The sequence below is a fragment of the Macadamia integrifolia genome, chromosome 2 (assembly GCF_013358625.1).
Source record: "Macadamia integrifolia cultivar HAES 741 chromosome 2, SCU_Mint_v3, whole genome shotgun sequence".
Classification (NCBI taxonomy): domain Eukaryota; kingdom Viridiplantae; phylum Streptophyta; class Magnoliopsida; order Proteales; family Proteaceae; genus Macadamia; species Macadamia integrifolia.
The window spans coordinates 2,204,697-2,229,035 of record NC_056558.1 but is presented as its reverse complement, the minus strand read 5'-3'; the positions used below and the strand labels follow the sequence as shown (position 1 = coordinate 2,229,035).

The window sequence follows — 24,339 nt, the reverse complement described above, 5'->3', positions numbered from 1 at the left end:
CAAAATCTAATGTTTACTGTTCTTGGAAACCCTGGAGTTTCAAGTCCTAACCTGTGTCAGTTCTTTCAAGGACTCCTAAATGTCATTGCTTGGGATTTTCTGGTTTCTATTGCCTGGACCTTCCAAGCATTGCTTTCACTATATATTTAGGGAAAAAGAATTCTGTTCAGTAGCGTGGCCTACCCAGTACTCACATGTCTCTCTCTCTCCTCACCATGTGGAAAGACATTTCTCACTCTTGTTTCTTGACGGTTTGTAACCCTCTCCGATCCCCTCTTGCAGTTCCCTTCCGATTCTTGCTTGCACCCCTGAAATGCAGATGTTGGGGAGGTTGGGTTTGCATCGATGGGATTGATGCTGGAGGCGAAGGCTGATTACAAGATTGGCGGTGGACGACATTGGAGGCCTTGAAGGTTGAGATCTCGATTCTGAGGGGACTGATTCAGCCTTGGTGCAGGTGGCGAACCTGGAGTAAAGTCCAGGCTTGGTGAATTGAACGAGAATGGAGGAAACCCGCCCTTGCTTCCAGCAAAATCCGTCACTAGTTGATTTGGAACTCGGATATTCTTTCTCCATTTACTTTGTAAAGCGAAGTATTACGACAGTGGGTTTCTGTTAGACCCTTTATTAACGTGGAGTGCAAGGTGCAGAACTGCTCTCGAGCTGCCATTGATGTGAAAGTGAAACCCACATCATTGGTGTCGCTTTTGATTTCTTCTCCACTCTGGACTTTTCATCCATCTCTTGCATGTGTTCGGGAGCGTGGCCCTTACATCAGTGTGGGAATCAATGGGCCCTTACATCAGTGTGGGAATCAATGGGAAGGACAGGCATTTCTACCTATCATAGGGGGTGGGGTGGTCATTTTGCCCTCCCCCTGTTTTTGGGCACAACCAGCACCCTGACAGTCATTTTCTCCTAATTAATAAGACACATAGTTAACCATGAAGGCTCTATTTGGTTGTAATGGGAATTTAAAGGAAAGGAAAAGAAAGGGAAGGGAAGGAAAATTTTTATATTTTAGAAAGAAATGTTTATAAATATTACCCTATATTGTATAAACTACTTAATTTTTTTAAACATATTTACTAATGATATATTTTACATGTAATTTTTATTTTACATATTATAGCAAAGAGTTTTGGATGCAAAGTAAAGTGAAACTTTATAAGCAAATATGGAATGATTTGAAATTAATATTAAAGTCATATGGGTAATGATTATATATATTTCTTTTTTAAGTATAAAAATTTCTCTTCCCTTCCTTTTAATTCCCCTTACAACCAAACATAGGTGAAATGTGAAGATTCTAATGTCCCAAAGATCCACAATAGTGTGGAATCTAAAGCATCAAATGTCGCCCATGCACGTTAAATGAGCATGACCATAAAAGATAAAGCAAAAAGATTTTTTTCATCAATGGTCAAGGGTTCACCGACAAATCCATCTATCCAAATGCAATGACGTCTTTCCACAGGAGAGAGAGAGAGAGAGAGAGAGAGAGAGAGAGAGAGAGAGAGAGACCACACTCCTTGAGTCTTGAGCAAAGTTCTTTTTCCTAAAGTATAATGTGAGACGAAAATCATAATCTAGTGTCGTAGAGATTTTTTCTCATAAATAAATTTCATGTACCAAATGCAAAGGAAAATTATACTCTAGTGTTGTAAGGAAGTTTTTCATAAATAAACTCCCTTCACCCATTGCAGAGGAAAATTATATTCTGGCACTGTGTGGAAGTTTTTTTCTTAAATAAATTTCCTTCACCCACTTCATTGTGGATATTAATGGGTTGTGATAAGGATCATAAACGAGGATAGGAACATTTTTTAACTTTCATCCTATAAGAGGAGTATTAACATCAGGTTGTGGGTTTTCCTTCACCTACGTTGGAGGGGAGTAGGTGGAGGAAAACTTTATCTAGAAATAAATGTGATTTTTTTTTATTCTCTCATTTGAGAAATAAACCACAAAGAAGGAAGATAGTAACAGGAAAGATTTTTACATATCAGAAAAAAAAAAAAAAGAAGGGGGATTTTTCACCCAAAAAAGAAAAAATGAGTGATTTACGCCTTTAATGACTTCTAAGCGCGGGAAGCAGATGATCCGGTCCGGCCTTGAAAACCCAAACCGGTAAAGAATGACCGTGACTTGGCTTTCATATCCTGAGCCAAACCGGAGTCCGCACGATCTATTGTATTATTACTATCCACTAGACCAAGGAGAGAGAGAGAGAGATAGGTATAAATACTAACCATAAACGAACTTTTACGTCTCACCTGCCATATAAATTCCAGCGGAGAGAGGAGAGAAACGGAGAGAAGAGGTTGTCTGCTTTGCTGTAACGCGAAGGAGGTTGCGGTTGATTCATTGGACATCTGTACGAGTCTCCGTTTTTTCTGAACTCATTACTGAGGGGGTTAGGGTTCGTCTTCTCTGTTTCTCTCTTTTCGCTGCTCTTCGATTCCGGAGCTCGGCAGGGCAACCAAAGAACAGCTTTTTTGTTTTTTTAACAGCTCTTACTCCCTTTTTATTCTTTGCTCTTAAGCTTTCAATACTTGTCTCAGTAGGTATGGCTGTGATTTGGGATTCGATTCTGTTTGGGTTTGTTACATTCTTAGTAGATTTTGTTCGATTGATTTAACGTGGGAATACTTGCTTCAATGTTTCAATATTTTGTGCGAGTTAGGATTTTCGGTTATGATTCTGTTTTGGGATTATTATTCTTTGAGTTCGTTTTATGTGTTTTGTGAATCGTCGTTTTCTTAACCTGCTTAATACCTGGACCTGACTGTTTATTGCAATGAATTTCCTCTTGTTGCGTTTCCCTTACTTTCGATTTGTCATGGAACCTGTTTTCGTCTGGTAACGCTGAGACTCACTGCTAGAGTTTCGATTTTGTTCAGCGTTTAAGCTGTGATTTGTCTATTGAGCGATTCAGTTCGTTGGCTGCATTCTCTGAATTTGATTCATATGGAAGCTGCAGAAGAGAGTTCGGGTCTTCCAGAGCCTCCTGACCCTGACGTTGTTGAAGCAGATCCAACTTGTCGATATATTCGGGTAGAATTACTGAATCTTTTGTCATTGTTGTTGTCTTTTTCTTTTTTTTTTCTGGATTCCCATTTGTATATTAATAGTGTGTTCGCCATTCATTTATTCTATGTTCCAACAGTATAGAGATGTACTGGGGAAAGGTGCTTTCAAGACGGTGTATCCTTTCCTTCTTGCAAGGGAATTATGTGCCTTTACCTCCTCCCTTCCTACTTTTTTACATGCTTTCCTTAATATGTTATGATAATAGCTACAAGGCATTTGATGAGGTTGATGGAATTGAAGTAGCTTGGAACCAAGTACGGATTGAAGATGTGTTACAGAAACCAGAAGACATAGGAAGGCTTTACTCTGAAGTCCATCTACTGAAATCTTTGAAGCATAACAACATAATGAAGTTCTACAATTCATGGATTGATGATCACAACAGGACTGTCAACATAATCACTGAACTGTTCACCTCGGGTAGCTTGAGGCAGTAAGCTTATTTTCTAATCTTTTCCTTTTCCTTTTGTTTTAATGTGAGATTCGTATTGTGGGTCCTAATGTAGTCCTTTTGCTTAGATACCGGAGGAAACATAAGAAGGTTGACATAAAGGCCGTGAAGGGCTGGGCGAGGCAGATTTTGATGGGTTTGAACTATCTCCACTGTCACGATCCTCCAATAATACATAGGGACCTGAAGTGTGATAACATCTTTATCAATGGCAACCATGGGGAGGTAAAGATTGGGGACCTGGGTTTGGCAACTTTCCTGCAGAAGCCAAATGCACATAGTGTGCATGGTATATTTTTGTCTTTTTCCTCACTAGCCTGTTTATTCCCCCACTCCCTCTCCTGCTAACAATGGAATTATTTGTATTTTTAATCTTAGGCAAATAAATTTGTCTGAATAAACTGTTGTTTTTGGTGCATTGCCAATATTGGTCTCAGCTGTTTTACATTTGTTGATGGTTCTGGTAGGGCAAATAGATAATTCATTTCTCAACTCTATCATCACCTATAGAGTAATCGCTGTCTTGTAACAATACAAGGCAATAGAACCTCTAGATAGTGGCCTTATGATATTTATTTTCAAATGTATAATATATTTTTTGTAATGTTGGTATTTTCATAAAAATGATGTTTCAGGTTTTTAGAAATTGTAAATGTTACCCACTATTATGTCAACTGTTACTTTTGCTATGTAAACCTTTGTGAGATATGTGATTTATTTTATGTCCTATTTTTTAAGAAAATTGAATTAATCTGTGAAAGTTGGGTTCATAGGTACTCCTGAGTTTATGGCACCTGAGCTATACGAGGAAAATTACAATGAATTAGTTGATATTTACTCCTTTGGGATGTGCGTGCTAGAAATGGTAACATTTGAATATCCTTACAGTGAATGTAAAAACTCGGCTCAGATCTATAAGAAGGTTACATCTGTAAGTTTCTCAATAATAGATCTTATTTTACTTTGCTTATTTTGTTTTATAAAACCAGAATCTGGTGAACAGTTTTATGAATGTTCTTACAGGGAATAAAGCCTGCTGCCCTCTCTAAGGTGAAAGATCGAGAAGTGAAACAGTTCATAGAAAAGTGTTTGGTTCCGGCAGATCAAAGATTATCAGCAAAGGAACTTTTAAAGGACCATTTTCTCCAAGTAAGGGATGTCCCTTTGCCGCTTCCTGATATCGTTACACCCAAAGTAGGAGCCTCTGGAGATCGCCGTGTGCTCTCGGAAGAGCCTTCTAATACACTGCAAATGCCTCTTTCCATGGAGGTTGATGCTGATGATGGGTGTGAGCCTCCTGTTATCACATTTATTGACAATTCTTTTGCTGGTGGATCCAATGTTTTATGTTTGGAGATTCAGAGGGCAGATAGGGGCATTGCCGTTAGATTGAATGGGGAAAGGAATGATGAGAAGTCTGTAACACTAACATTTGAAATTGCTTATCAGGATGGTAACTATATTTCTGCTTTTGCTCGTGTTTACTCAGTTTTCTGTAATTTGATCTTTGGTAGATGCTAATTTTTTTTCTCTATTCCTTAAATGCAGGTTGTGTCAAGTATGTTTGTTTCCCGTTTTATCTCGATGGGGATACGGCTCTTTCAGTTGCTAGAGAAATGGTTGAGCAACGGGAACTAGCTGATCAGTATGTCAAGTTCATTGCTGAATCGATTGATTTGATGCTGATGAACTTGGTACCCAAATGGAGACCTTGTGTTCCCATTGATCATCTAGTTGGTCTGAATGGAAACCAAATGACTGAAGGCCATATCCCATTACCTAAACAGGGAGAAAGTTCTGCTCTGTCATTCCAGAATGCTTTTGACTCTGGGGGCATTTCAAGCCTTACAGCTCGCCTTGATTCTACTTCTGTCAAAAGACTAATTCAGCCTATGAGTGAAGCTCTCATGAAACTTGAGGCCACCTCACATTCTGATTTTCAACTTCAGAATACGGCCACAGCTGAAGATCAGAGTTCCGGGATGTCATTCATTTCAGCAGTCTGTACTGAAGGAAGTGATAAGAAATGCTTGGCCACATGGATGTCTGTGGAATCAAGATTTACAGATCATAATGAATATGATGTGAAAAGAGAAGCTGCAGAATCTTCGTATGGGGTTGAAAGGAGTGGATGCCTTGATGACAGAGATGTGGGTATCCAAAAAAGCATCAATGATGTGCATACGTCTAGTTATCCGAGCAATGCTTCATCCTTGGTTTCGGGTGAAAAAAATGCTGATGAGTTGAGATTGGAACTGGAGATGATTGAATTGCGGTTCCAGAAGGAAATTAATGAAATTTGCAAGAGAAAATATGAAGCCATCATGGAGGCAAAGAGAAGGTTTGTACAGTAAGACAGCCTCAGTTCACCAGTTACTTGAATATTTGTTTCCTTGTTCTTTCCTTCCAAATGTATAAAGTTGTTCATGGAAGAGAACTATGGTTGTCGATTCATATTTGTTCTAGTGTGATATAACTCTTGGTCTCTTTGGAAGATTATAGCGAGTAGGATAAGTAACCAACTTTGTAACCATAAGAAGCACAAACAAATAATAATTCTAGGGAGGTAATAGGTTTTTCTACATGAAACCTTTCAGCTCAGTCCTTTTTTTTTTCCTATTTTTTTTTTTGCATTACTTTCATTCACTGTAACATTGCCTTTTTCCCTGGGATACCAATTTTTAGGATTAATGCAAGACGATGACATACATTCGAAGGTAATGTGAACTTGGAGAGAGAGAGATTAAAACTGAAAATCCTTAGGAACTAGAAACCATTAAGCGATGTGGATTGGGATTTATGGGTATTTTCATCATTTAGTAGGAAAACTTAATATTAAATGAAAAGATATCAGCTCCCTAATTTTTTTTTTTCTAATGTTTTGATACATATGATAAAGATTTTATGAAAATGAATAAGAATTTAAAAAATGTGATAAATACAATGTCAAAATGACTAGTTGTGCAAGAAATCAGGAGGTAAGATAAGGAGCTCCTCATCAGTAGATGGAAGAGAAGCAATGTAATCCAGTCTCTCTTCTTTGTTCATTCCTCCCCCGTCCTTTTGATTTCCCTTATGGTTAGGCATTGGTCTGATATTATTTTGGTTAGGTGCCACTTTGATCTTTCGCCTTTGATACCAGTTATTGGGATTTGGGCGGAACTGATCCTCGAAAACTAGTCCAGAAAGGGTGCTCAAGTCCTTAGAACCCTTTTCATCAAATTATTCAAATATGATGTGGGTCGTTGCTTTGTGAGGTTTGCATGAAGTTCTCTCCTGTAGCCTTGTACGATCTTTCTACGAGTCACAAATAATAAATCGCGTCGTGTTTCTTTAACTCTCGAGGTAATTTTCTTCAAATTCTTCTGCAATATTATACACCCAAATTGGCATACACCAACACACTCTTACCTGGATCACTAGGCAGGATTGGAAGGCATATGGAGCACATTAAGTTATTAAAGTTCTCATTTATCAAGAATGATTGATCACATTGGTTCTTCTTGAGTACTAGCACACTGGAAGGTTCACTCCACCAGATTTTGTTAGCCCCTTGGGAGGGAACATAGTCATCAGACTCAGCACTCGTCACCATGTACAAAATGCGAGCTAAAGTAAAAGCTTAGATTTCCATTTTAATTCTTAATAACACCTGGACTTGTCAAAACACCAGACCTACTGTAGAGTTATTTAGTCAATTCATCCATCTTGTAATGATATTCTTCTTTGTATTCTATACAATGTATCATCGAACAAAATCATTTGTGAGATAAAAGAAAGTTCTTATATCTAATGCAAAAAAAAACTACTTTGACACAAAATGTGTACAGTTGTTACAATGACCAGACCTCAACTTCTCTTCCCATGAGAAATTGTAATCACAGTCAGGTGATGGTCTTGCGAGAGAATGAGTGGAATGGCTGGTGTTGCTGCATTTTGGATTTCCACTCCACAATCGCTGTGTGAAGAGTAAAGTCTTGTATGAGGTTCTTGTTGGGTAGAGGCAGATTAGTCAGTGGTGAATTATCATTATCTTTGAGCCACACTTCTATAGCTCTGCGATCATACGTGTATCCATCTGAGGCAATACAGGGTTCATTCATTACCTCCTGTGCAAAAACAGTCTTCAACGTAAGACTCCAACCAATAAATTCAGCTGAATAAAAACATGGAGAATAAACTATGAAGCATTCATAGTATCCCCTCAACTGAATTTGACTTGGAACAAAAAATATGAAGGTAAGTATCGACAGAAAGGATGGAATGTGCTTGTCATTCATAAAGAAACAAAAGAAAACTTCATGGAATTAACAGAAGATGGCAGAAACATACTTGGAGTATTGGGCAAATGAAGCATTGTGGAGGGAATGAAGGAGCACAAGGCATTGAATCTCTAGCTCTTTCAGCAATCCCTTTCAATTTCTCCAAAACTGGAAGGATTCGAGCTTTCAAATCAGGCCTGTCATGATGTTGTAATTCAGTGCAGCTCAATCCCAGTGCAGCTAATTCCTGAGTTTCTTCAACCGGCCAGTTCCCAGCCTCTGAATCCAAGATGCCCATGAAGCCACCGTTTTCTGGTACTTTTTCCAGAAATCTGGCAAGTGCTATGGCAGGTTTTGCAGTCAGCAACTGCATGATCACTATACCAAATGCATAAACATCAGACTTGGGTGAGATCATTCCCGTCCTTTGATACTCGGGGTCTATGTAGCAGAGTGATCCAACAGGGCTTGTTCCCTTGAAAACAGTAGCATTGTCCGCAGAAAGCAATGTGGAAAGGCCTACATCACCTATCTTGCTCACATAGTTGTGGTCAAGCAAGATGTTTGCTGGTTTCAGATTACGATGAATGATCGGTTTTGGTTTTGCATTGTGTAAGAAAAGCAAAGCAGACGCTATTTCCCAGGCTATCCGATATCGCTCAAACCATGGGATTGGGGGCGTATTATCCTTCCGAAGCAACCTGTCATCCAGACTGCCTTTCTCCATGTGCTCATAAACTAGGCAACCACGTTCAGGAAACGCACCAAGAAGAAGAAGCAAATGGGGATGGCGGATTTTGCTCAAGATCTCAAGCTGAAGCAAAAACAGTAGGTAGCTAACTAATTATGATAGAAGAGTGTTCCTCTAAATTTTAAAAAATGTAGCTTGCTGCAGAAATATGTTGAAGGCAACAACGATAATTTGAAAGAACATGGAAAATCATTACCTCCTGATGGAATTTCTGGGTCCAGTGGCTCTCCTTGAAGTGAAGTACTTTCACTGCTGTTGTGGTGTGATGCAACTTGCACTTGTAAACAGACCCAGATGCCCCTCTTCCAATCAGAAGATCATTAGAAAAGGAAGATGTTGCTGACACTATGTCTTCCCATGTGAACATGTTGCATAGCTCATCAGAATGCAGGATTGTAGCCTTGTCAAGCTTTCTTTTCTTTATAGCATCAGATTTGGCTTCAGCTTGAACTGATTCTCTCATGTTCTGAGCTTCTTTCTGCTTCACAGCTTCATATTCCTCCTCTTTCTCCGGTCTCACTAATTCTCTGGTGTTCTCCTCCTCGAAGGTTTTTTTATTGGGTTTAATTGTTTGTTCCATCCAGTGTTTACTTGGATTATTTTTCTGATACAAAAACATGAAGAAAATGAGAATATGTGGGCATTTCACATTTTTCAGAAGAAAGATGCTATATACTAATGGGACTTCAGTGTTATGACCTATTAACCTACCATGAATCCTTGTGAAATAAGGACTAAGGTTGTGTTCCTTCACATGGGTAGAGGTAGAATAATTCTTTGGGTCATGAAGAACCTAAATAAGTTCGGTTCTTGGTTTGCAGAGTTGAGTAAGACCCAAGCATAATGTGTCAAGACCCACTCAACCAAACACCTCCTTAAGTCAAAATCAATTAATTGGTTCTATTTCACTGTCTGATACAAAAGTTTCTCAATGGGTTGGTTTTTTTTTCATTGTCTAAAACAAAGTTTAAAGCCTAGATATCAATACTGTTTTGTTTTTGGTTTTGGAATATTCAGCCTGTCGTTAGACCAAGATGCGACGTTTGTGAACTCAACTCATGAACTCTGCCTAGTTTCCTACTCCTAATTTCATTAACTTTATGAAACCAAGGTTTAGAGTTTGAATGTACAAAATATCAGTCTAATATAATGGAAATGGTCAAAATTTTAATTTTATTCATCAACTGAAATGGCCATTGGAATGAAAATTACATGACCAAAATGACATTTACTGGTAAGGTTGAATGTCAAAACATCCCTGCTGTGAGTTGGTTCACAGTGGAAACCTCAAACTTACTTTCTGATCAGTAGCATCAATTGTCTCCCTCTGAGATTTTGCATAAAGTGTGTCGAGAAGCCTGCGGTCTACTCCCAGCCCTTCTAACTCTTGTATAATAGCATCCTGCATACACATAATGATCCAACTGAAACACTGTCACAAGAGCACATTACAACAGAGAGCGGGATACTAGGAAACCGGAAAGGAATTTTAGTTTTCATAAAATGACGTTGATGGTACTTAGAATCTTTATAAGTAGAAGCAATGGCTTTAAGGATAAACCTGTGTGGCCCTTTCTTGAAAATGGACATGCTTTTATAGTAAATCTAAGATACAACTTTTTAGATATAACTCCAAAGAGGTGATAAAAGAGTAAAATGGCATTATTTTTAGAAACTTCCCATTGCCTTTGAGGGCCCTTTTGCTAAGTGCATCAAGAGAGTGACTAGTAAAACATGCCTGATGTGGTTAATGGGCCAGGTGTATTAGGACTAAGAATTGGCACTTTATATATGCAACAGATCACAACGTTTTGTAGCCTTTGATGGTGTCATTCATGTCTATCACCTTCAGCTCAATGGTCAAGACCCAATTTTATAGCTACCCAAATGTCAAGAAAAAAGTTCACTCAGCAATTCTGGTGAGCCTTTCTTCTTAACAAGATCATCTCCTTGGTGAGTTGGTGAGTGGGGAAAACAATAGTGCCCATTTTCCCTATCATTTTCAAATTTAACAGCAAAAGAAATAAGAATTTACCTCACAGTCTGAAGAAGACGATTCTGGAGCTTCTAGCATGGTGATTTGCTTAAATATCTTTGACGCATTATCTGTTGTAACTTCTACGGTGAAGCCTTTACTGGAAAATTCTCTTGATCCCATATTTTTAAAGGTGGATGCTTTAGCAGGTATCATTGATTGAGTGGTACTCAGTACAGTGCCAAAGGTCCCCTTATCAAATACCTTTGATCTTTTCTTTTCTGACAGATTACTAAACATCCTTGATCCAGTATCAATTGCTATATCAAAGCTGTTTCCTTTATCAAATCTTCTTGATCCAGCAGTGTCCAATATAGTATCAGAGGTGTATCTTCTATGAAATGGCTTCGAACCATTTTCTTCTAAGGTGGATGCTTTGCCAAATTCCCTTGATCCATTATCTGTCGCAGCTTTCAAGGTGGGTCTTTCATCAGACATGCTTGTTCTGTTATTTTCTGAATCTTCGATGATGGACCCTTTATCTGATATCCTTGTAAGATCATTTCTTGCAGTTCCTAAGGGGAACCCCTTATCGGATAACCTTGATGCATTACCATTACAGGTGGACACTTTACTAGTTATCTTCGATCCAAAGATGAACCATTTATCAAATTGCCTCGATACAGCAGCATCTGCTACGGGGCTGAAGGTGAATTCTTCTTCAGATAGCCCTGATCGGTTATCTTTTAAAGTGGATGCTTTGCCAAATACACTTGATCCATTGTCTGTTGCAGTTTGTAACCATCCAAATAATTTCAGGTTTTCACAAAAAGAAATAATAAATAAATAATAATTTGAATTTTTTTAAGAGGGTGGCTCAAACATTAATAGGTGGAGGAAAGGACTACCTGGTTGCTCAATGCAAGGAGCTGGAGAACTGGAGCGCCTGCTGTTAGGATCAACTGCATCATTTTCTCTTTCACCTTTGGTACTTGGACTCAATTCTGGATTTGATGGGCGCATGGAAGTCAAATTTCCTTTCGATACAACATAGACAGCACAAAAGACTGCAGCGCCTTCCAAGATTCTTGAGGATATACTATTACTCTTAACTTTCCTGTAATTTTTTTTTCATTTGTTCATAAATGCATTCATGGTGAAAGAAATGATGAAAGGGAAAGGGCAAAAACATTGAGAGAGAAAAAAAAATGTTACAAAAAAGGGAAACTTCTTCTGAATTCGTGGTTTTCTTCAGAAAATAATGCCATTTAAACGGTTTCAATGGCTCTAATTGAAAAACCAAAAGAGGGGATTCAAGAACATAACAGTTTACACAGTTTATCATTTTGAGCAAACCCATATGAAAGTTATTAAGAACATGAATCATGCACTAATTTACTATGCCAGATATAAATGTAATTGGTTCACCTGAGCTCAAGCAGTGATTTTTAGTCAAACCCATTTTCAAAAATTTCGAATTCTAACCTGGTAAACATGGTACGAGGTGAAGCTCCAATGACAAGCTTGGTAATTTTGGAGTAAGAGATCTCTTTCATTATTGCATCTGCTATATCATCTCCTTCAATCACTGTAACATCTACTTCCACCTGCACGCACCAGCAAAGCTAAGTAACTTCTTTTTAAATATTATCTTTCCTCCTCAGAATTTAGTAGAACCAGAGAGAGAGAGAGACCTTTCTTCGGGTACAGAGTCTCTTGAAGGGAAATAGCATTGCAGCCGTTTGCCTATCTTTCTTGTGTTTAGCTACCATATCTTCTTGCAATTGTGCAGCAGGAAAGCATCGAACTAGAAAGACATTTTATATAAGAAGTCATTTAATCTGTCAACTTCTTGTAGAACTAGACAAGGAATTGAGGACTAGCTCAGGAAGCGATTTTGGTTTGGGGACAACAATTGTCATTTTTCTTCGCACAATGCCCTTCTAAAGTCTAAACACACTTAGTGGGCAACATAGCGGGGCATTTGTGAAAGCAAAATTGACAAATATTGTCACAAAATTTTTTGTGAAGCCTTCACATACGAGGAGTTGATCTGGACTCAGACCTCACAACCCACATTGGGCCAAGCCTGATCCCAGTTACGCCGCACCTACTGTCATTTGGAGTGCGTAGAAGGGTATTTTTAGGGGGAAAAAAAAAAAAAGAGAGTTTTTGAGTAATATAAAGCAAAGACTAAGCTAGGCCATGCGAGGCCCTTATAAGTCTTCGCATTTGGGCTTTTATGTGAAAACAGTTCTGGTCTAATTTTGAAACATTGAACCCTGTAATACAGTTTGTTTTTGTTTTGTGTTAATTTTTATTTTTTTTTAGCAAGTTTATGTTATATTGAGAATTGAGATCATGTTTGGGAAGAAGGGATCGATTGAACGCAGTGAAAAAGGGAGTATACCCATAATCTTATCATCTGGGTCATTTGATTTGTTGTTTGGTGCACGAACATGTAATAGCTTGAATAGAACCTTCACATCCGAAATGAAGCTCTCCAATGCCCATTTAACGACCATTACACTGTTTTTACTTCCAGTAATGGCCACAGCAACACTAAACATCGGTGGAGTTGGCTCTGCAAGTTCTTTCTCTGTTTCAAAAGTTCCCTTCCTGTCCATTGCTCTTCTAGTTCTCTGCTAAATGAAAAAATAGAAAAAAGATTAATCAATGAGCACAAAGCTACAAGCCAATATCCTCAAAACTTGATTTCATAAGAAATGGATCTTCATTCCAAGTTTAGGAGTGTCTTCTCCCATTGAATAATGACCCAGAAAATTAAAACAGGGGAACTTCCAATCGCAAAACTCCAAGAGAAGTGATACAGCTTTCAGATACAAAAAATAAAAAATTGAAGAAGACCATTAGCTTTCTTCTCTTGAAACTGAAAAACCCAGAAAAGGAAAAATTTGAAGATCAAATGATGCAAAGGAAAATCAAGAAGAAGAGTAAGGAGAAGACCATTTGCTTTCTTCTCTTGAAACTGAAAAACCCAGAATAGGAAAAAACTGAAGGTCAACTGACAGTAGAAAATCAAGAAGAAGAGTAAGGAGAAGACCATTTTCTTTCTTCTCTTGGAATTGAAAAACCCAGAATAGTATAAAACTGAAGCAGAAATGGCAGGAAGAAATCAAGAAGAAGAGTAAGGAAAAGACCATTTGCTTTCTTCTATTGGAACTGAAAAACCCAGAAAAAGAGGGGGGGGCCGGGGGGGGGGGGGAATTGAAGCCCAAGTGACAGTAGATAATCAAAACATCTAAATTTCTTACAGTAATCATAATAGAAAAGAGTGTTGAAGGATTGACAAACCATACCATCTATCTTTGAGAGTTCAAATTTTGGTTTATCTCATGACCGCATAACATCAAGAACCATCAACTCTCTCCCACCAGAAGCTACAGATCACAGAAAGGCATGAAATGTCACAACTTTCTGTCTTTTTAAGCTTATAAGCAGCTGGGTTGGTTTAGCAGAAGCAAAGGAAGCTGGAATTGAAGTAAAAAACAAAGATGAAACCAAGCGGTGAGGAATTCAATCATTGATGTTATCCTAATTTCTAACTTAAATCAGTCTTATATATCAATCACCTTCACAAACTCTTGCCCCCTTCAGGCCATGCTACTGTTGACTTGTTTTCCATATAATAATAGTTTGAAATATTGGTTGTTTCCCAAAATCCAATAATTAATTCCAATAGTGGGGGACTATTACTCTTAATCATTGTAATAATTTAATTAGATTAGTCTAAACTGTTTGGATGCCATTAATGGAACTTTGTTTTTCTCTCAAACTGGGAATATCTGTGCTTACACAGTGCCCACATTTCATTGGCTAATTGTCTCTATCTCAACCTATTTAGAATCTTTAATTTGAGATTTGAAGTCTAATCATCGCCAACTAACACGTCTTCCTCAAGATTTCTCCCGGATAATTCTCTGGTTTTTATATTTAATCCGATATTATAATATAATCAGGTAGAATCTTCGATGCCAAGTATATCTTCCATGGCAAGAGTACTACCCAGTACGTAGTCTATGTCTGGGGAGACTAGCAATAGAGAGGTCCCCCGTCCCCCACTTCACTTCCCTGCTCTACTAGTTGAACATAAATTTACTTCATATGTGAAATAAAAAAAAATTATGAAAAATATGTAATTAGTTATTTAAATTTTAAATGTAGATATCACAAAGATTTAAAGAAAAAAAAATCTAAAGGAATTGATATGATGAATCAAAAATAGAATCCAATATTCTAATACCAAAAAAAAAAAAAAAAAAAAAGAAAGAAGAGAGAATTTAAGATTGCGATAAAAGAAGAGATATCGTGGATTTTCTTATGATTTTATGCACATTCCAAACAAGAAAAAACAGTTTAGATTTAATTTTTAAAAATATATAAAGAAAAATTTCAACTTTAAATTAAAAAATAAATAGCATAAAATGCAGGAATATAATGCATTTATAGTCCAATTTTTTCGATCTGGCATGCCAATGAGGCAAATCCGAAGTGTCAAATGAGAAGAGGAGACCATGTATTACTCATCTATAAAATTTTGGGTCAAATTTCTAAATTTCTATTGTATGAATTATATTATATTTTCGGCAATCCATATTGCCCAAAGTTGTATGTTTTTCCTCCTTTTTTTGCTACTTTATTTCAACACATAGAATATTTATTGGACTTAAACGTATCATATTAATAGGCAGGGTGGAGCTTACTTGTTAGTAAAATTTGGGTTCTCTGAACTTTCTATTTTGCAAAAATGTCACCTATATCATGAGTTCAGCTTTTAAATTTTATAACAATACGTAAAAGGAAAATTGATGATGAGACAATCAAGACATCAGATAGATAGCGGGACATCTAGATTGATTATTGGCGAATTTCAAACTTGAATGTAAATCAATACCCTCAAATGTATGTTCATGTCCTTTTTTTTAGCCACCCATGTGAGTATAGACACCCTCCTGTAGTCCTCACGTAAATCTAGATTTTCGATTTTCCACTAATACAACTCTATTCCAATTGAAGCCTGACAAGTAAATTGGGGGAACTTTATGTTATATACTTATCCACAAAATGTGAATCCCATCCTTTATGCCATCTGGCAATTTTTTTTGATCTACTAGATAAACTTTACACCAACAAAATTGCTAAATGATATGAAAATCAAGATAAAATATAGAAATAAACTCATTTCATGTTTTTAAGGGAGAGAGATTATAAATCGTGGGATTCGTTGTAGGACTGTTAGAATGTAGGAATGAGATAAACTTTCCAATTACTTTGTTAAAATTAAAAAAATTTCCAAATAGTTTTCCCAGATAGATAATAATTTATTAAAATTATTACAAAGGAATTTTAAAATGAGAAACCAATGAAAATTTAACATTTGGGGAAGGGTTCTCTAACCTACAGCATTTCCCCTACATCCTCTCAGAACATAATTTTTATTATATTTTTAAGATAGAAAAAATAATAAAGAACTCTTATGTGAGGCGGTGTTGGGAATGCTCAAGCCTCAAGGGCACTTTCTCCTTAACAGTTAGAATATTTTAAGTTTTAAAAAATTGATAAGCAAGTTTACATGGATATGAGAGAGAGAGAGATGCCATTATATATTTATCCCCTTTTTGTCTGATTTCGAAAAAAGAAACAATATTAAACACAATCATTGCGGTGATTTGGTATTTTTTTACTTCTCCTTTTTCTTAGTAATCAACTAGGCAAATATATTTGTATCTTAATATATCTAAGTATTGCTCTCCAAAAACTATACCAGTGGGGAAAACTGATATAAAAAAATATTAAAAAAAAAAAGGTCAAAGTCATTACCAATGAAATGTGAGATAAATTATCTAGCATGTTAGTGAGCGGTGAAGTATTGCGAACATCAAACAACTGAGAGCATATGAGCATGTACCTCAAGGGACTCCAGTCACTTGATGCTCATAGCATCGGTGTAGCTGTTACAGAAGATTTTCATGACATTTTAAAGACATCTTAATATTTGACCCAAGTGAAAAACTTTGTAAATTATGACGAGTTATGAGTTATGGTTATATTTAGGCTTAGTCTAGCAAAGTTATCACGCAACCATTTATATATAAACTCAATTGATCTCAGCTCACTTAAGTCTTTTTTTAGCTATTGAGTGAGGTTAGCTACAGGAATCTCATTTTGCCATTCAAATCTATTTAAACTCATGTTCATTGTGATCATCCAAACCTTCTTGGTGTATACTTAATGGTATTTTTAAAATTGCATCACCTTTTTTTATTTCTTATGTTAAATTTTTTAGTTTTTTCGATTCGCTCAGCTCAACATCTTCATCTTAGTTATACTTCTTTTGCATCCAACAGTCAACTCTCTACAATTATATTAATCTTCTAACTATTCTTTCAAGTTTTAGTGGAATTTAGATACCACACAACATGCCAAAAAAACACCTCTCTATTTGACTAACTAATCTCTTATTCTATGAGATATATATATATATATATATTTTTGCAATTTCTCCTCATTACGAATTTGGTATGAGTCGTAAACTCGAACGTCCCAAGTTCGACTCCCACTAGGCACACCTTAGGCCTCACACACGGGGGTGTTTAGTGCTCTTCACTGCTTTCAGTGAAAGTTGAATGATTCTCATTCAACCCCGATATGACCCAATCCATGCGATTGTGAGGTCAGTATGGGCCCGTAGGACTAGTTAGGCCAAAGACCTTGATGCCTATCATTAGCAAATTAAAAACCTCAATCTGAGGGAATTTCCTTATCATTTACCCTAATTACTTCATTTGCACCTTTATTTTTACTAGAATTGCATCTTCCCACTTAAATCAAACTTTTGGCCCACAGCTTATTCATCCATTATTCTAAGTTGGAACTTTCGTTTTGGTTACCAAAACATGATTGTCACAAGATAGCATATAGTATGGAACTTCATCCTTTATATGTGTAATTAATTCTCATTGTCAATGGAAAAAAAAATGGATTTAAAAGTAATCCAACAATTGTTTTCCCCAACACAATTGTATTTTTAGTATTAGTAATATAATCGGGAGACATTTATCTGGTTTGATTTAATCTTTTATCAATGAATGAATTCTGATTTAGATATTGAGTACAAAAGATGATATGAATTGCAAGTAAGTTGGAACTAGATTTCTAGAAACTCAGGATCACCATAGCAGAGTAGATTATTTCGTTTATCATTTATATATGCATTGATGTCAAACTTTCTTGCTTTGTCTTTTTAGAAAGTTCTCTTGTACGAGTGATATGGATATTCTTTGTTGTAGTTTCAGCAGATCGTAATCCACGGAGAACTCTTCCATGGGCTTTCATCAATTCAATCGGCCATGACAGCCATCAAGGAGGAATCCCTAAGACTCCAATTACCATTTAGAATCCACATGTTCGTGGATGGATTCCATAGAGGAACGATTAGATGAGCTTAGGGTTCTCGAAGTTCTGCTTCATGTTTGTGTGTTTGGGAATGAGGTAAATAGGTTAGTCGGGCTTGGTCGATGTTGGGGGTGTCAGGTTTGGGTCGAGTGGGGTTAAGTGGATAAAGATAAGTGAACTTCTTCTCCTCCGTTGGATTTGTTTCCTCCACGTGTTGCATAGATAGTCCCCTATGAGCACACTATGGGCGATGGCCTCTATGGAGAGGATCCGAACTTTAGCAATATGTCAATATTATTAAATCTCATTGATACCTAACCTGTTAACATTCATTTCTTATTGTATATAACTATATCTTAGACATTACAAACTGATTTAACTAACAAAGAAACCTTTTAAAAAACTCTAGTCCCCTTGTTTATTGTAACAGTATGAGAGATGCAATGGAAATCAAAGTACTAACTCATGAGCAAATAAATTAAATTATATAAATAAAAAATCAGTGTTTTTTTTCTCCTTCTCTGCATTTTTTTTATATAGTTATTTTAAACAAAGATTATGGTCACATACATCAACTTTATTTTTTACTTTTTATTCAACGATCACGGGCCTTTATTTTTTTTCATAAAAACTAGACAGAAAGAGATGATTAGGAAGAGCTTCTTTTAAAAAAAAATTAAAAATAAAAAGGAAATGGCAACAATGAGTTTTTCTTCACAAATTAATGAAATTTTTTAGAGAAAAATCAACATTTAAAATCTACAATAACTAATAGATTATGTATATCCTATTATGGGTCTATTACAATACATGTTGGCCTAACCAAATAGTTGATGCCTATGCAACACGTATTAATTTTTCTTTGAAGATAGATTTATATTTGGGTGGATGAAGTTTAGACAATTAGCGTGCTTCATTCAATAACCCTAAGTAGTGCTAATAATTAATAAATGAGAAAATGGTTTATGTGGGGGAGTGTGGCTGTGCCCACACATGGGGGAGTGAAATGACTACCCCTCCTCCCATGAAATGCAAAATGACATCTTGTTGATGTTTTTTCATGTGCTTCCATTGGTCCCTATACATGTGCAGGATCTGCGTTCTTCCACAGAAAACACTTCTTTATAAATTATTAATATTTTTGAATAACTTTATTGAGTAGTAGATAGTAGGGGCTATGAGTTTGCACTCAAGAGACCAAGTAGGATTCTAGAAGAAATTATTGACTATCTATGATTCTATGTTGTAAACCCAATCAGAATCTTCACCCAAAAAAAAAAAAAAAAGAATCTTGGTGCCTTGGTGGTTCTAAAATGCACCCCATCTAGTTCATAAAGCTAATGGTCTTCCAAAGACCGGGAAGCTGAGTGATGATCTCAGGGTCTGTAAAAAAATGAGACCAGACCGGTTGAGCCGATTAAGATCTATAGGGCTAAACTGAAACAACTGACCGAACCTTTATTGGTTTTGGTAAAAAAAAAAAAAACTTAAGGCATAAATTACATCCTTTCACATGCACCCACAATTATCAGGTCTCAATGAAGCAACCTTACCCTTGCTTTGAGACCCAAACAAGAACTCCTTATCGATGAATAACTACACAGTTGCCATATAAAGGCATCCCAACCGAAATGAAGATGTAAGGAGGTTTCCAATTCTCTGCTTTCCTACTTGGAAGTTTAAGTGGTTGACATGAGCACCGAGAATTAAGGTCCTTGGAAGTTGGATGATCCTCCACTCAGCCCTCAAATACAATTCAAATGCCACATTTGATTGAAGATCCAAAACCAAGATATGATGCAGAAACATCCATTCCTTCTACTAACAAGGAATTGAAGTTTTAAGTTTCCTTCTTTCTATGGTAAACAAGATGTTATAACTTGGAACCTCGTACGAGATGGTGTCCATCCATTCGAATCGATTTCGAATATTGATAAAAGGGAAAATTAAAATAGTAAAAATTGTAATAACATATATAAGGAGATAAGGAGAAAGGAGGAATTGATAAAAGGGGAAATTACCTAGATCCACTAGATAAGAAAAAAAACTTACAAGATAAATAGGTTTAAAAGGACATGATGTTGCCAAACATTTTTATTAAGTGTACTGACAAATAAAGTAATTGTGACTCAGTTGGTGTTATTAAATACAACAACAATAACATCCAAAACCGTATCCGAACTTAATGGGGTTGGTTACATAGAGATTCCAAGTAAAGACGAGCGTGACGGTCCATGCAAAAAGATTGACGCATTATGGTTAATCATAATAAGTGTCTATAGGCTACCTTTCCTATCCGCTTCTCTACAAGGTCTACTTTTTCCTTCAAGGTGGGCCCCCCTCTGTCAATTGGGCTGATCCGTTCAGATTCCACAGATCCAACCGATTGGGTCTGGTCCTATCTAACCGGTATGAAAGTGGATTTTCATCACCTCTTCGGTGCCTGATCGTAGACCACCGTTGCCTTGACTCTATTAGGGGCGCAGCACCCGACACGGGAAAGGGAGTAAAGAGAGCAAAGGTGAGGTAAGGAGTTTCAGCGCAAGATTCGCATCCAGTTGTCCGGGTTTTTATTATAATGTTCACAAGCGCGGCGGCTATCGTTTATGCCGAGAATGCTCTATATACTCGGCTGATGGAAACCACTAAAAGTAAAGGTCAAACAATCACCATGTCTAAGCCTAAGTATTCCTCAATGACCGATAGCGTACAAGTGAACTATTCCCACCTAGCAAGAAGACGGATGCGCGTGCTAACGCGCAACGGATGAGCGCGCTACAACAACCCACTTAATGACTCTCATCTTGTCTTTCAGTTCGCTGGCGGGCGGATGGAGAATTTCCTACTTCGAGCGTGCCGCACTCACGAGGGACTGCCAGTGATATACTGGAGGAAGTCAACCGATTGAGAGAGGCTAGCTTTCAGTGGTTACATACTTTAATCCCTAACCTATTTAAGATCGCGGGGTTCATATCCAAGGAATGGGGGAAGGTATAGGGGGTTTGAGGAGGCATTTTCCCACTTCCTAAAGTAGTTTTTACTAAAAACATGGCCCAAGTCTTCATTTTTAGGATTTTGATGGTTCATGTTCACATTGTGCCATCCACTTACCACCAATGCGTCAAATACTCGTGGATTTAGTCCATGGTCCATTGGATGGTCGGTGCAAGGCCAGAAATTGGAACGGCCAAATCTCAATTTGTGGAAAGCCTTCGATGGCTTCCTTATGAAAACATAAATGTGTATATGGGTATAGACTCATTCTTTTCCATAGCATCCGCATAAGCAGAAGTATCAGCATCCGCAGCAACAGAAGCCATAGTGAGTCGGATCCGGCTCGTCTGTAGCACACTTTTGTGCTACATGATATGTAGCACAACTTAGGTGATCGACACATGGAAATTTTGAATTCAACGGTGACGATATCCGAGGGAAGAGGGAAACGTCTATACATGTGCTGCACGATTTCTTCTCTCTGCTTTATGCTCCGCCGGCGATTTCTCAGGTCTGGATTACTTCAGAATCCCATCTTGTGCTCGTGACATCTTCTTTCTTCGAGCCCGTTCCTGCGACTGCCTTTGCTTTGCAGTATCAACTCCCTCCTTCCCCTTGTTCTGTTCTTTGAGCTGTCTCAGAAGCATCCGATCCCTCCTCATCCTCCTCATCCTCCTCATCCTCCTCTCTAGCTCATCAACATCCATCTCTTCATCACTATAATCCTCTTCAATAGTGGCATCTGGTTCACCTTCAGGGGCTAGATCTCCCTCTCTTGATGGAGCAGACATGAAATCAGGATTTGCACAGAATCCCATTTCTTCAAAGATTCCCATCATCATTGATCTACAGTCAAACAACAAATCCAAGCTTTTTACGGAAAACTCAGTTAAACCCACTTCAAGTTCTGCTACTTCACGTCTCTCCCTCTTTGATTGCAGGGCCTAACTAAAAGATGAAACATGTAATTGCTCTCAAGAAGGATCACGAAGAAGAATCAAATGGATTCCATCCATTAGATCAACAAGTAGCCGTCAGATGTTGCTCTATAGCAACATTAACCAGTGACGACGCAACCCAGAATCTTCGGTGAATTTTACGATAAATCCGTGTAAAAAGAAAGACACTATGAAAAATTTTGACTGACCTCCAGCGACTTGGGTATCAGAAGAATGAATTCCGAAACTAAATACCATCTCAAATAGGAGGAACAGACTAACGCCATACCAGGCATCGTCGGAGGGGAAGCGGTAATCCAGACCGGAGATATCTCCGGTGGAGCAGAAAGCAGATGGAAGAAATAGGTGTAACGCATGTGTAGATGTCTCCCTCCTACCTCAGATATCGTCACCGTTGAATTCAAAATTGCCACATGTCGATCATCTGGGTTGTGCTACAAATCGTGTAGCACAAAGGTGTGCTACAGACGAGCCCAATCCTAGTGAGTCCGCCCTAGGGCGCTAGAGCTCGTGGGAGTCAGCGGCACATCTCCGTCAGAAGCGGCTGAACAGCTGCGAGCCGTTAGTTTCCTGGAGAACGGCCCCCTGTCCTTTATAGTCGTAAAGAGCTTCTCAGAAAAGGAAGGAGGCATTCGAAAGGCCCTACGATCAGCTTACTCTCCATAAATAGTTCTTCTCGGCAAGCAAACGAAATAATCTCCAGCAGACCCTATTTTCTCAGGGTTCAAAGAAATTATCTCTCCAAGGTTGGTGTCAGGCTTCAACGAAAGCATCTTTCCACTGGGTTATGCTCGACAGTTGTGACTGAGAAACCCTAGAGAGGAAAACCCCTTCTATCTTCTTAATCCACTCCTTCAACACTTGAATCATGGCGGGGGGAAAGATGAGGAAGGAAAAACCTTCCCGAGCTGCAACAAATTATCATCTCCAAGGAGGCATTCCTTTCCACAAATCAAAAGGACAGCATATCCTCAAGAACCCTTTACTCGTCGACACTATAGTTCAGAAAGCAGGAATCAAGAGCACAGATATTATCCTTGAGATTGGTCCTGGTACTGGTAACCTCACAAAGAAGCTACTCGATGCTGGTAAGTCGGTGATCGCTGTTGAATTGGATCCTCGTATGGTTCTCGAGTTGCAGCGTCGATTTCAAGGACCTTATTCCAATCGATTGAAGGTAATCCAAGGAGATGTGCTCAAGTGTGATCTACCCTACTTTGATATCTGTGTGGCAAACATTCCTTATCAAATTTCTTCTCCTCTCACTTTCAAATTGTTGTCACATCGACCAGCCTTCAGGTGTGCTGTGATTATGTTTCAAAGGGAATTCGCCATGAGACTTGTTGCTCAACCTGGAGATAATCTCTACTGTCGCCTTTCGGTGAACACGCAACTCCTGGCTCGTGTTTCCCATCTCCTTAAAGTGGGGAAAAACAACTTTCGTCCCCCACCTAAAGTAGATTCTTCTGTTGTTAGAATTGAGCCAAGGAAACCACTTCCCCCAGTGAATTTCAAGGAGTGGGATGGATTAATCAGGCTTTGTTTCAACCGAAAGAACAAAACCCTAGGTTCAATTTTCAGGCAGAAGAGTGTTCTCTCTTTGCTGGAAAAGAACTACAAGACCTTACAGGCACTGCAGCTTTCACAGAAAGGGTCTTCAGAGGATACAGATATAGCTAAGGATATGTCTGTTTTGGTAGACGCTAATGAGGACATGAATATGGAGATGGAGGATGGGAAAGAGGATGAGGACATGGAGATGGAGGATGGTGATGCAGGAATGGAGGGGTCTGATTTCAAAGATAAGGTTTTGGGTATATTGAAACAAGGAGGTTTTGAGGAGAAGAGGTCCTCCAAGCTTACACAAGTGGATTTCCTGTACCTGCTTTCCTTGTTTAACAAGGCAGGCATTCACTTCTCATGAGTTGAGGCCAATGGAGTTTTTCTTTCTCTCAATTTTGTAGTTAACCAATTTTGTTTCGTCTGCTTGCCTTGGATAGCCGGGTATCTATATATCTCTTCTTTACAAGAGAGAGCTGAGTGTCTATTGTATCCCTTCTTTACCATACAAGAGGAGGGAAGACTTCTATTCTTGTGGAATGCAGTTTTGCTATTTGCGAGTCTCTTCATCTAATAATTCGAGTTTTTGGGTTAGATGAGTTTTTGGGTTAGATGTTTACATGTTTACAGTTCTGTCTATTTTTATCCGAATGTAAGACCACCCTTCATGTGAGGGTGAGTGCTAATTTCTGCCAAAAAAAATTGAGTACTAATTTCATATCGAATTTGGTCTTTGGAGATGGAGATTTACAATCCCAGTGCTTGTTTCTGATTATTTCTGATCAATTGAGCGCTAGGTTTTCGGGACCACAAATGGGCAAGAGAAGTGAGCACAATGCCAGTATGAGAACCATCCTCTGCCACGGTGTGGCGATCAA

At 38.0% G+C, this 24,339-nt stretch overlaps 3 protein-coding genes across 4 annotated transcripts; 2 read left to right on the top strand and 1 right to left on the bottom strand.

Moving 5' to 3' along the window:
* Positions 1 to 2,422: 2,422 nt before the first annotated feature.
* LOC122089672 (probable serine/threonine-protein kinase WNK6) lies at positions 2,423 to 6,038 on the top strand. Its single transcript, XM_042659379.1, has 7 exons — positions 2,423 to 3,057; positions 3,170 to 3,207; positions 3,299 to 3,526; positions 3,613 to 3,833; positions 4,318 to 4,475; positions 4,568 to 4,997; positions 5,093 to 6,038. Exons 1-7 carry the CDS (start codon positions 2,971 to 2,973, stop codon positions 5,896 to 5,898), a joined length of 1,968 nt encoding a protein of 655 aa, XP_042515313.1. The 5' UTR covers positions 2,423 to 2,970; the 3' UTR covers positions 5,899 to 6,038.
* A 1,195-nt stretch (positions 6,039 to 7,233) lies between these two features.
* LOC122059452 (U-box domain-containing protein 35-like) lies at positions 7,234 to 14,109 on the bottom strand. 2 transcript variants are annotated; one of them, XM_042622243.1, is made up of 10 exons: positions 13,853 to 14,109; positions 12,943 to 13,177; positions 12,227 to 12,339; positions 12,018 to 12,139; positions 11,441 to 11,649; positions 10,593 to 11,317; positions 9,855 to 9,959; positions 8,754 to 9,161; positions 7,877 to 8,620; positions 7,234 to 7,653 (listed from the first exon to the last, which is right to left on the bottom strand). In XM_042622243.1, exons 1-10 carry the CDS (start codon positions 13,853 to 13,855, stop codon positions 7,429 to 7,431), a joined length of 2,889 nt encoding a protein of 962 aa, XP_042478177.1. In that variant the 5' UTR covers positions 13,856 to 14,109; the 3' UTR covers positions 7,234 to 7,428. The 2 variants fall into 2 exon arrangements, with proteins under 2 accessions (XP_042478177.1, XP_042478187.1); XM_042622253.1 differs by having other exon boundaries at positions 12,943 to 13,174.
* Positions 14,110 to 21,267: 7,158 nt separating this feature from the next.
* On the top strand, positions 21,268 to 24,038 carry LOC122093072 (ribosomal RNA small subunit methyltransferase-like). Its single transcript, XM_042663329.1, has one exon. The coding sequence runs from the start codon at positions 22,770 to 22,772 to the stop codon at positions 23,823 to 23,825; it is 1,056 nt and encodes a 351-aa protein (XP_042519263.1). The 5' UTR covers positions 21,268 to 22,769; the 3' UTR covers positions 23,826 to 24,038.
* Positions 24,039 to 24,339: the final 301 nt, after the last annotated feature.

Excerpts from the sequence above, each read along its gene's own strand:
- LOC122089672 (XM_042659379.1), top strand. The coding sequence starts at position 2,971 with ATGGAAGCTGCAGAAGAGAGTTCGGGTCTTCCAGAGCCTCCTGACCCT. Across the intron at positions 3,058-3,169 it reads CAACTTGTCGATATATTCGG|TATAGAGATGTACTGGGGAA; the intron begins GTAGAATTACTG and ends ATGTTCCAACAG. Across the intron at positions 4,998-5,092 it reads TGAAATTGCTTATCAGGATG|GTTGTGTCAAGTATGTTTGT; the intron begins GTAACTATATTT and ends CCTTAAATGCAG.
- LOC122093072 (XM_042663329.1), top strand. The coding sequence starts at position 22,770 with ATGGCGGGGGGAAAGATGAGGAAGGAAAAACCTTCCCGAGCTGCAACA.
- LOC122059452 (XM_042622243.1), bottom strand. Across the intron at positions 12,140-12,226 it reads GACTCTGTACCCGAAGAAAG|GTGGAAGTAGATGTTACAGT; the intron begins GTCTCTCTCTCT and ends TGGTGCGTGCAG. Across the intron at positions 9,960-10,592 it reads CGTCTTCTTCAGACTGTGAG|GATGCTATTATACAAGAGTT; the intron begins GTAAATTCTTAT and ends ATGTGTATGCAG.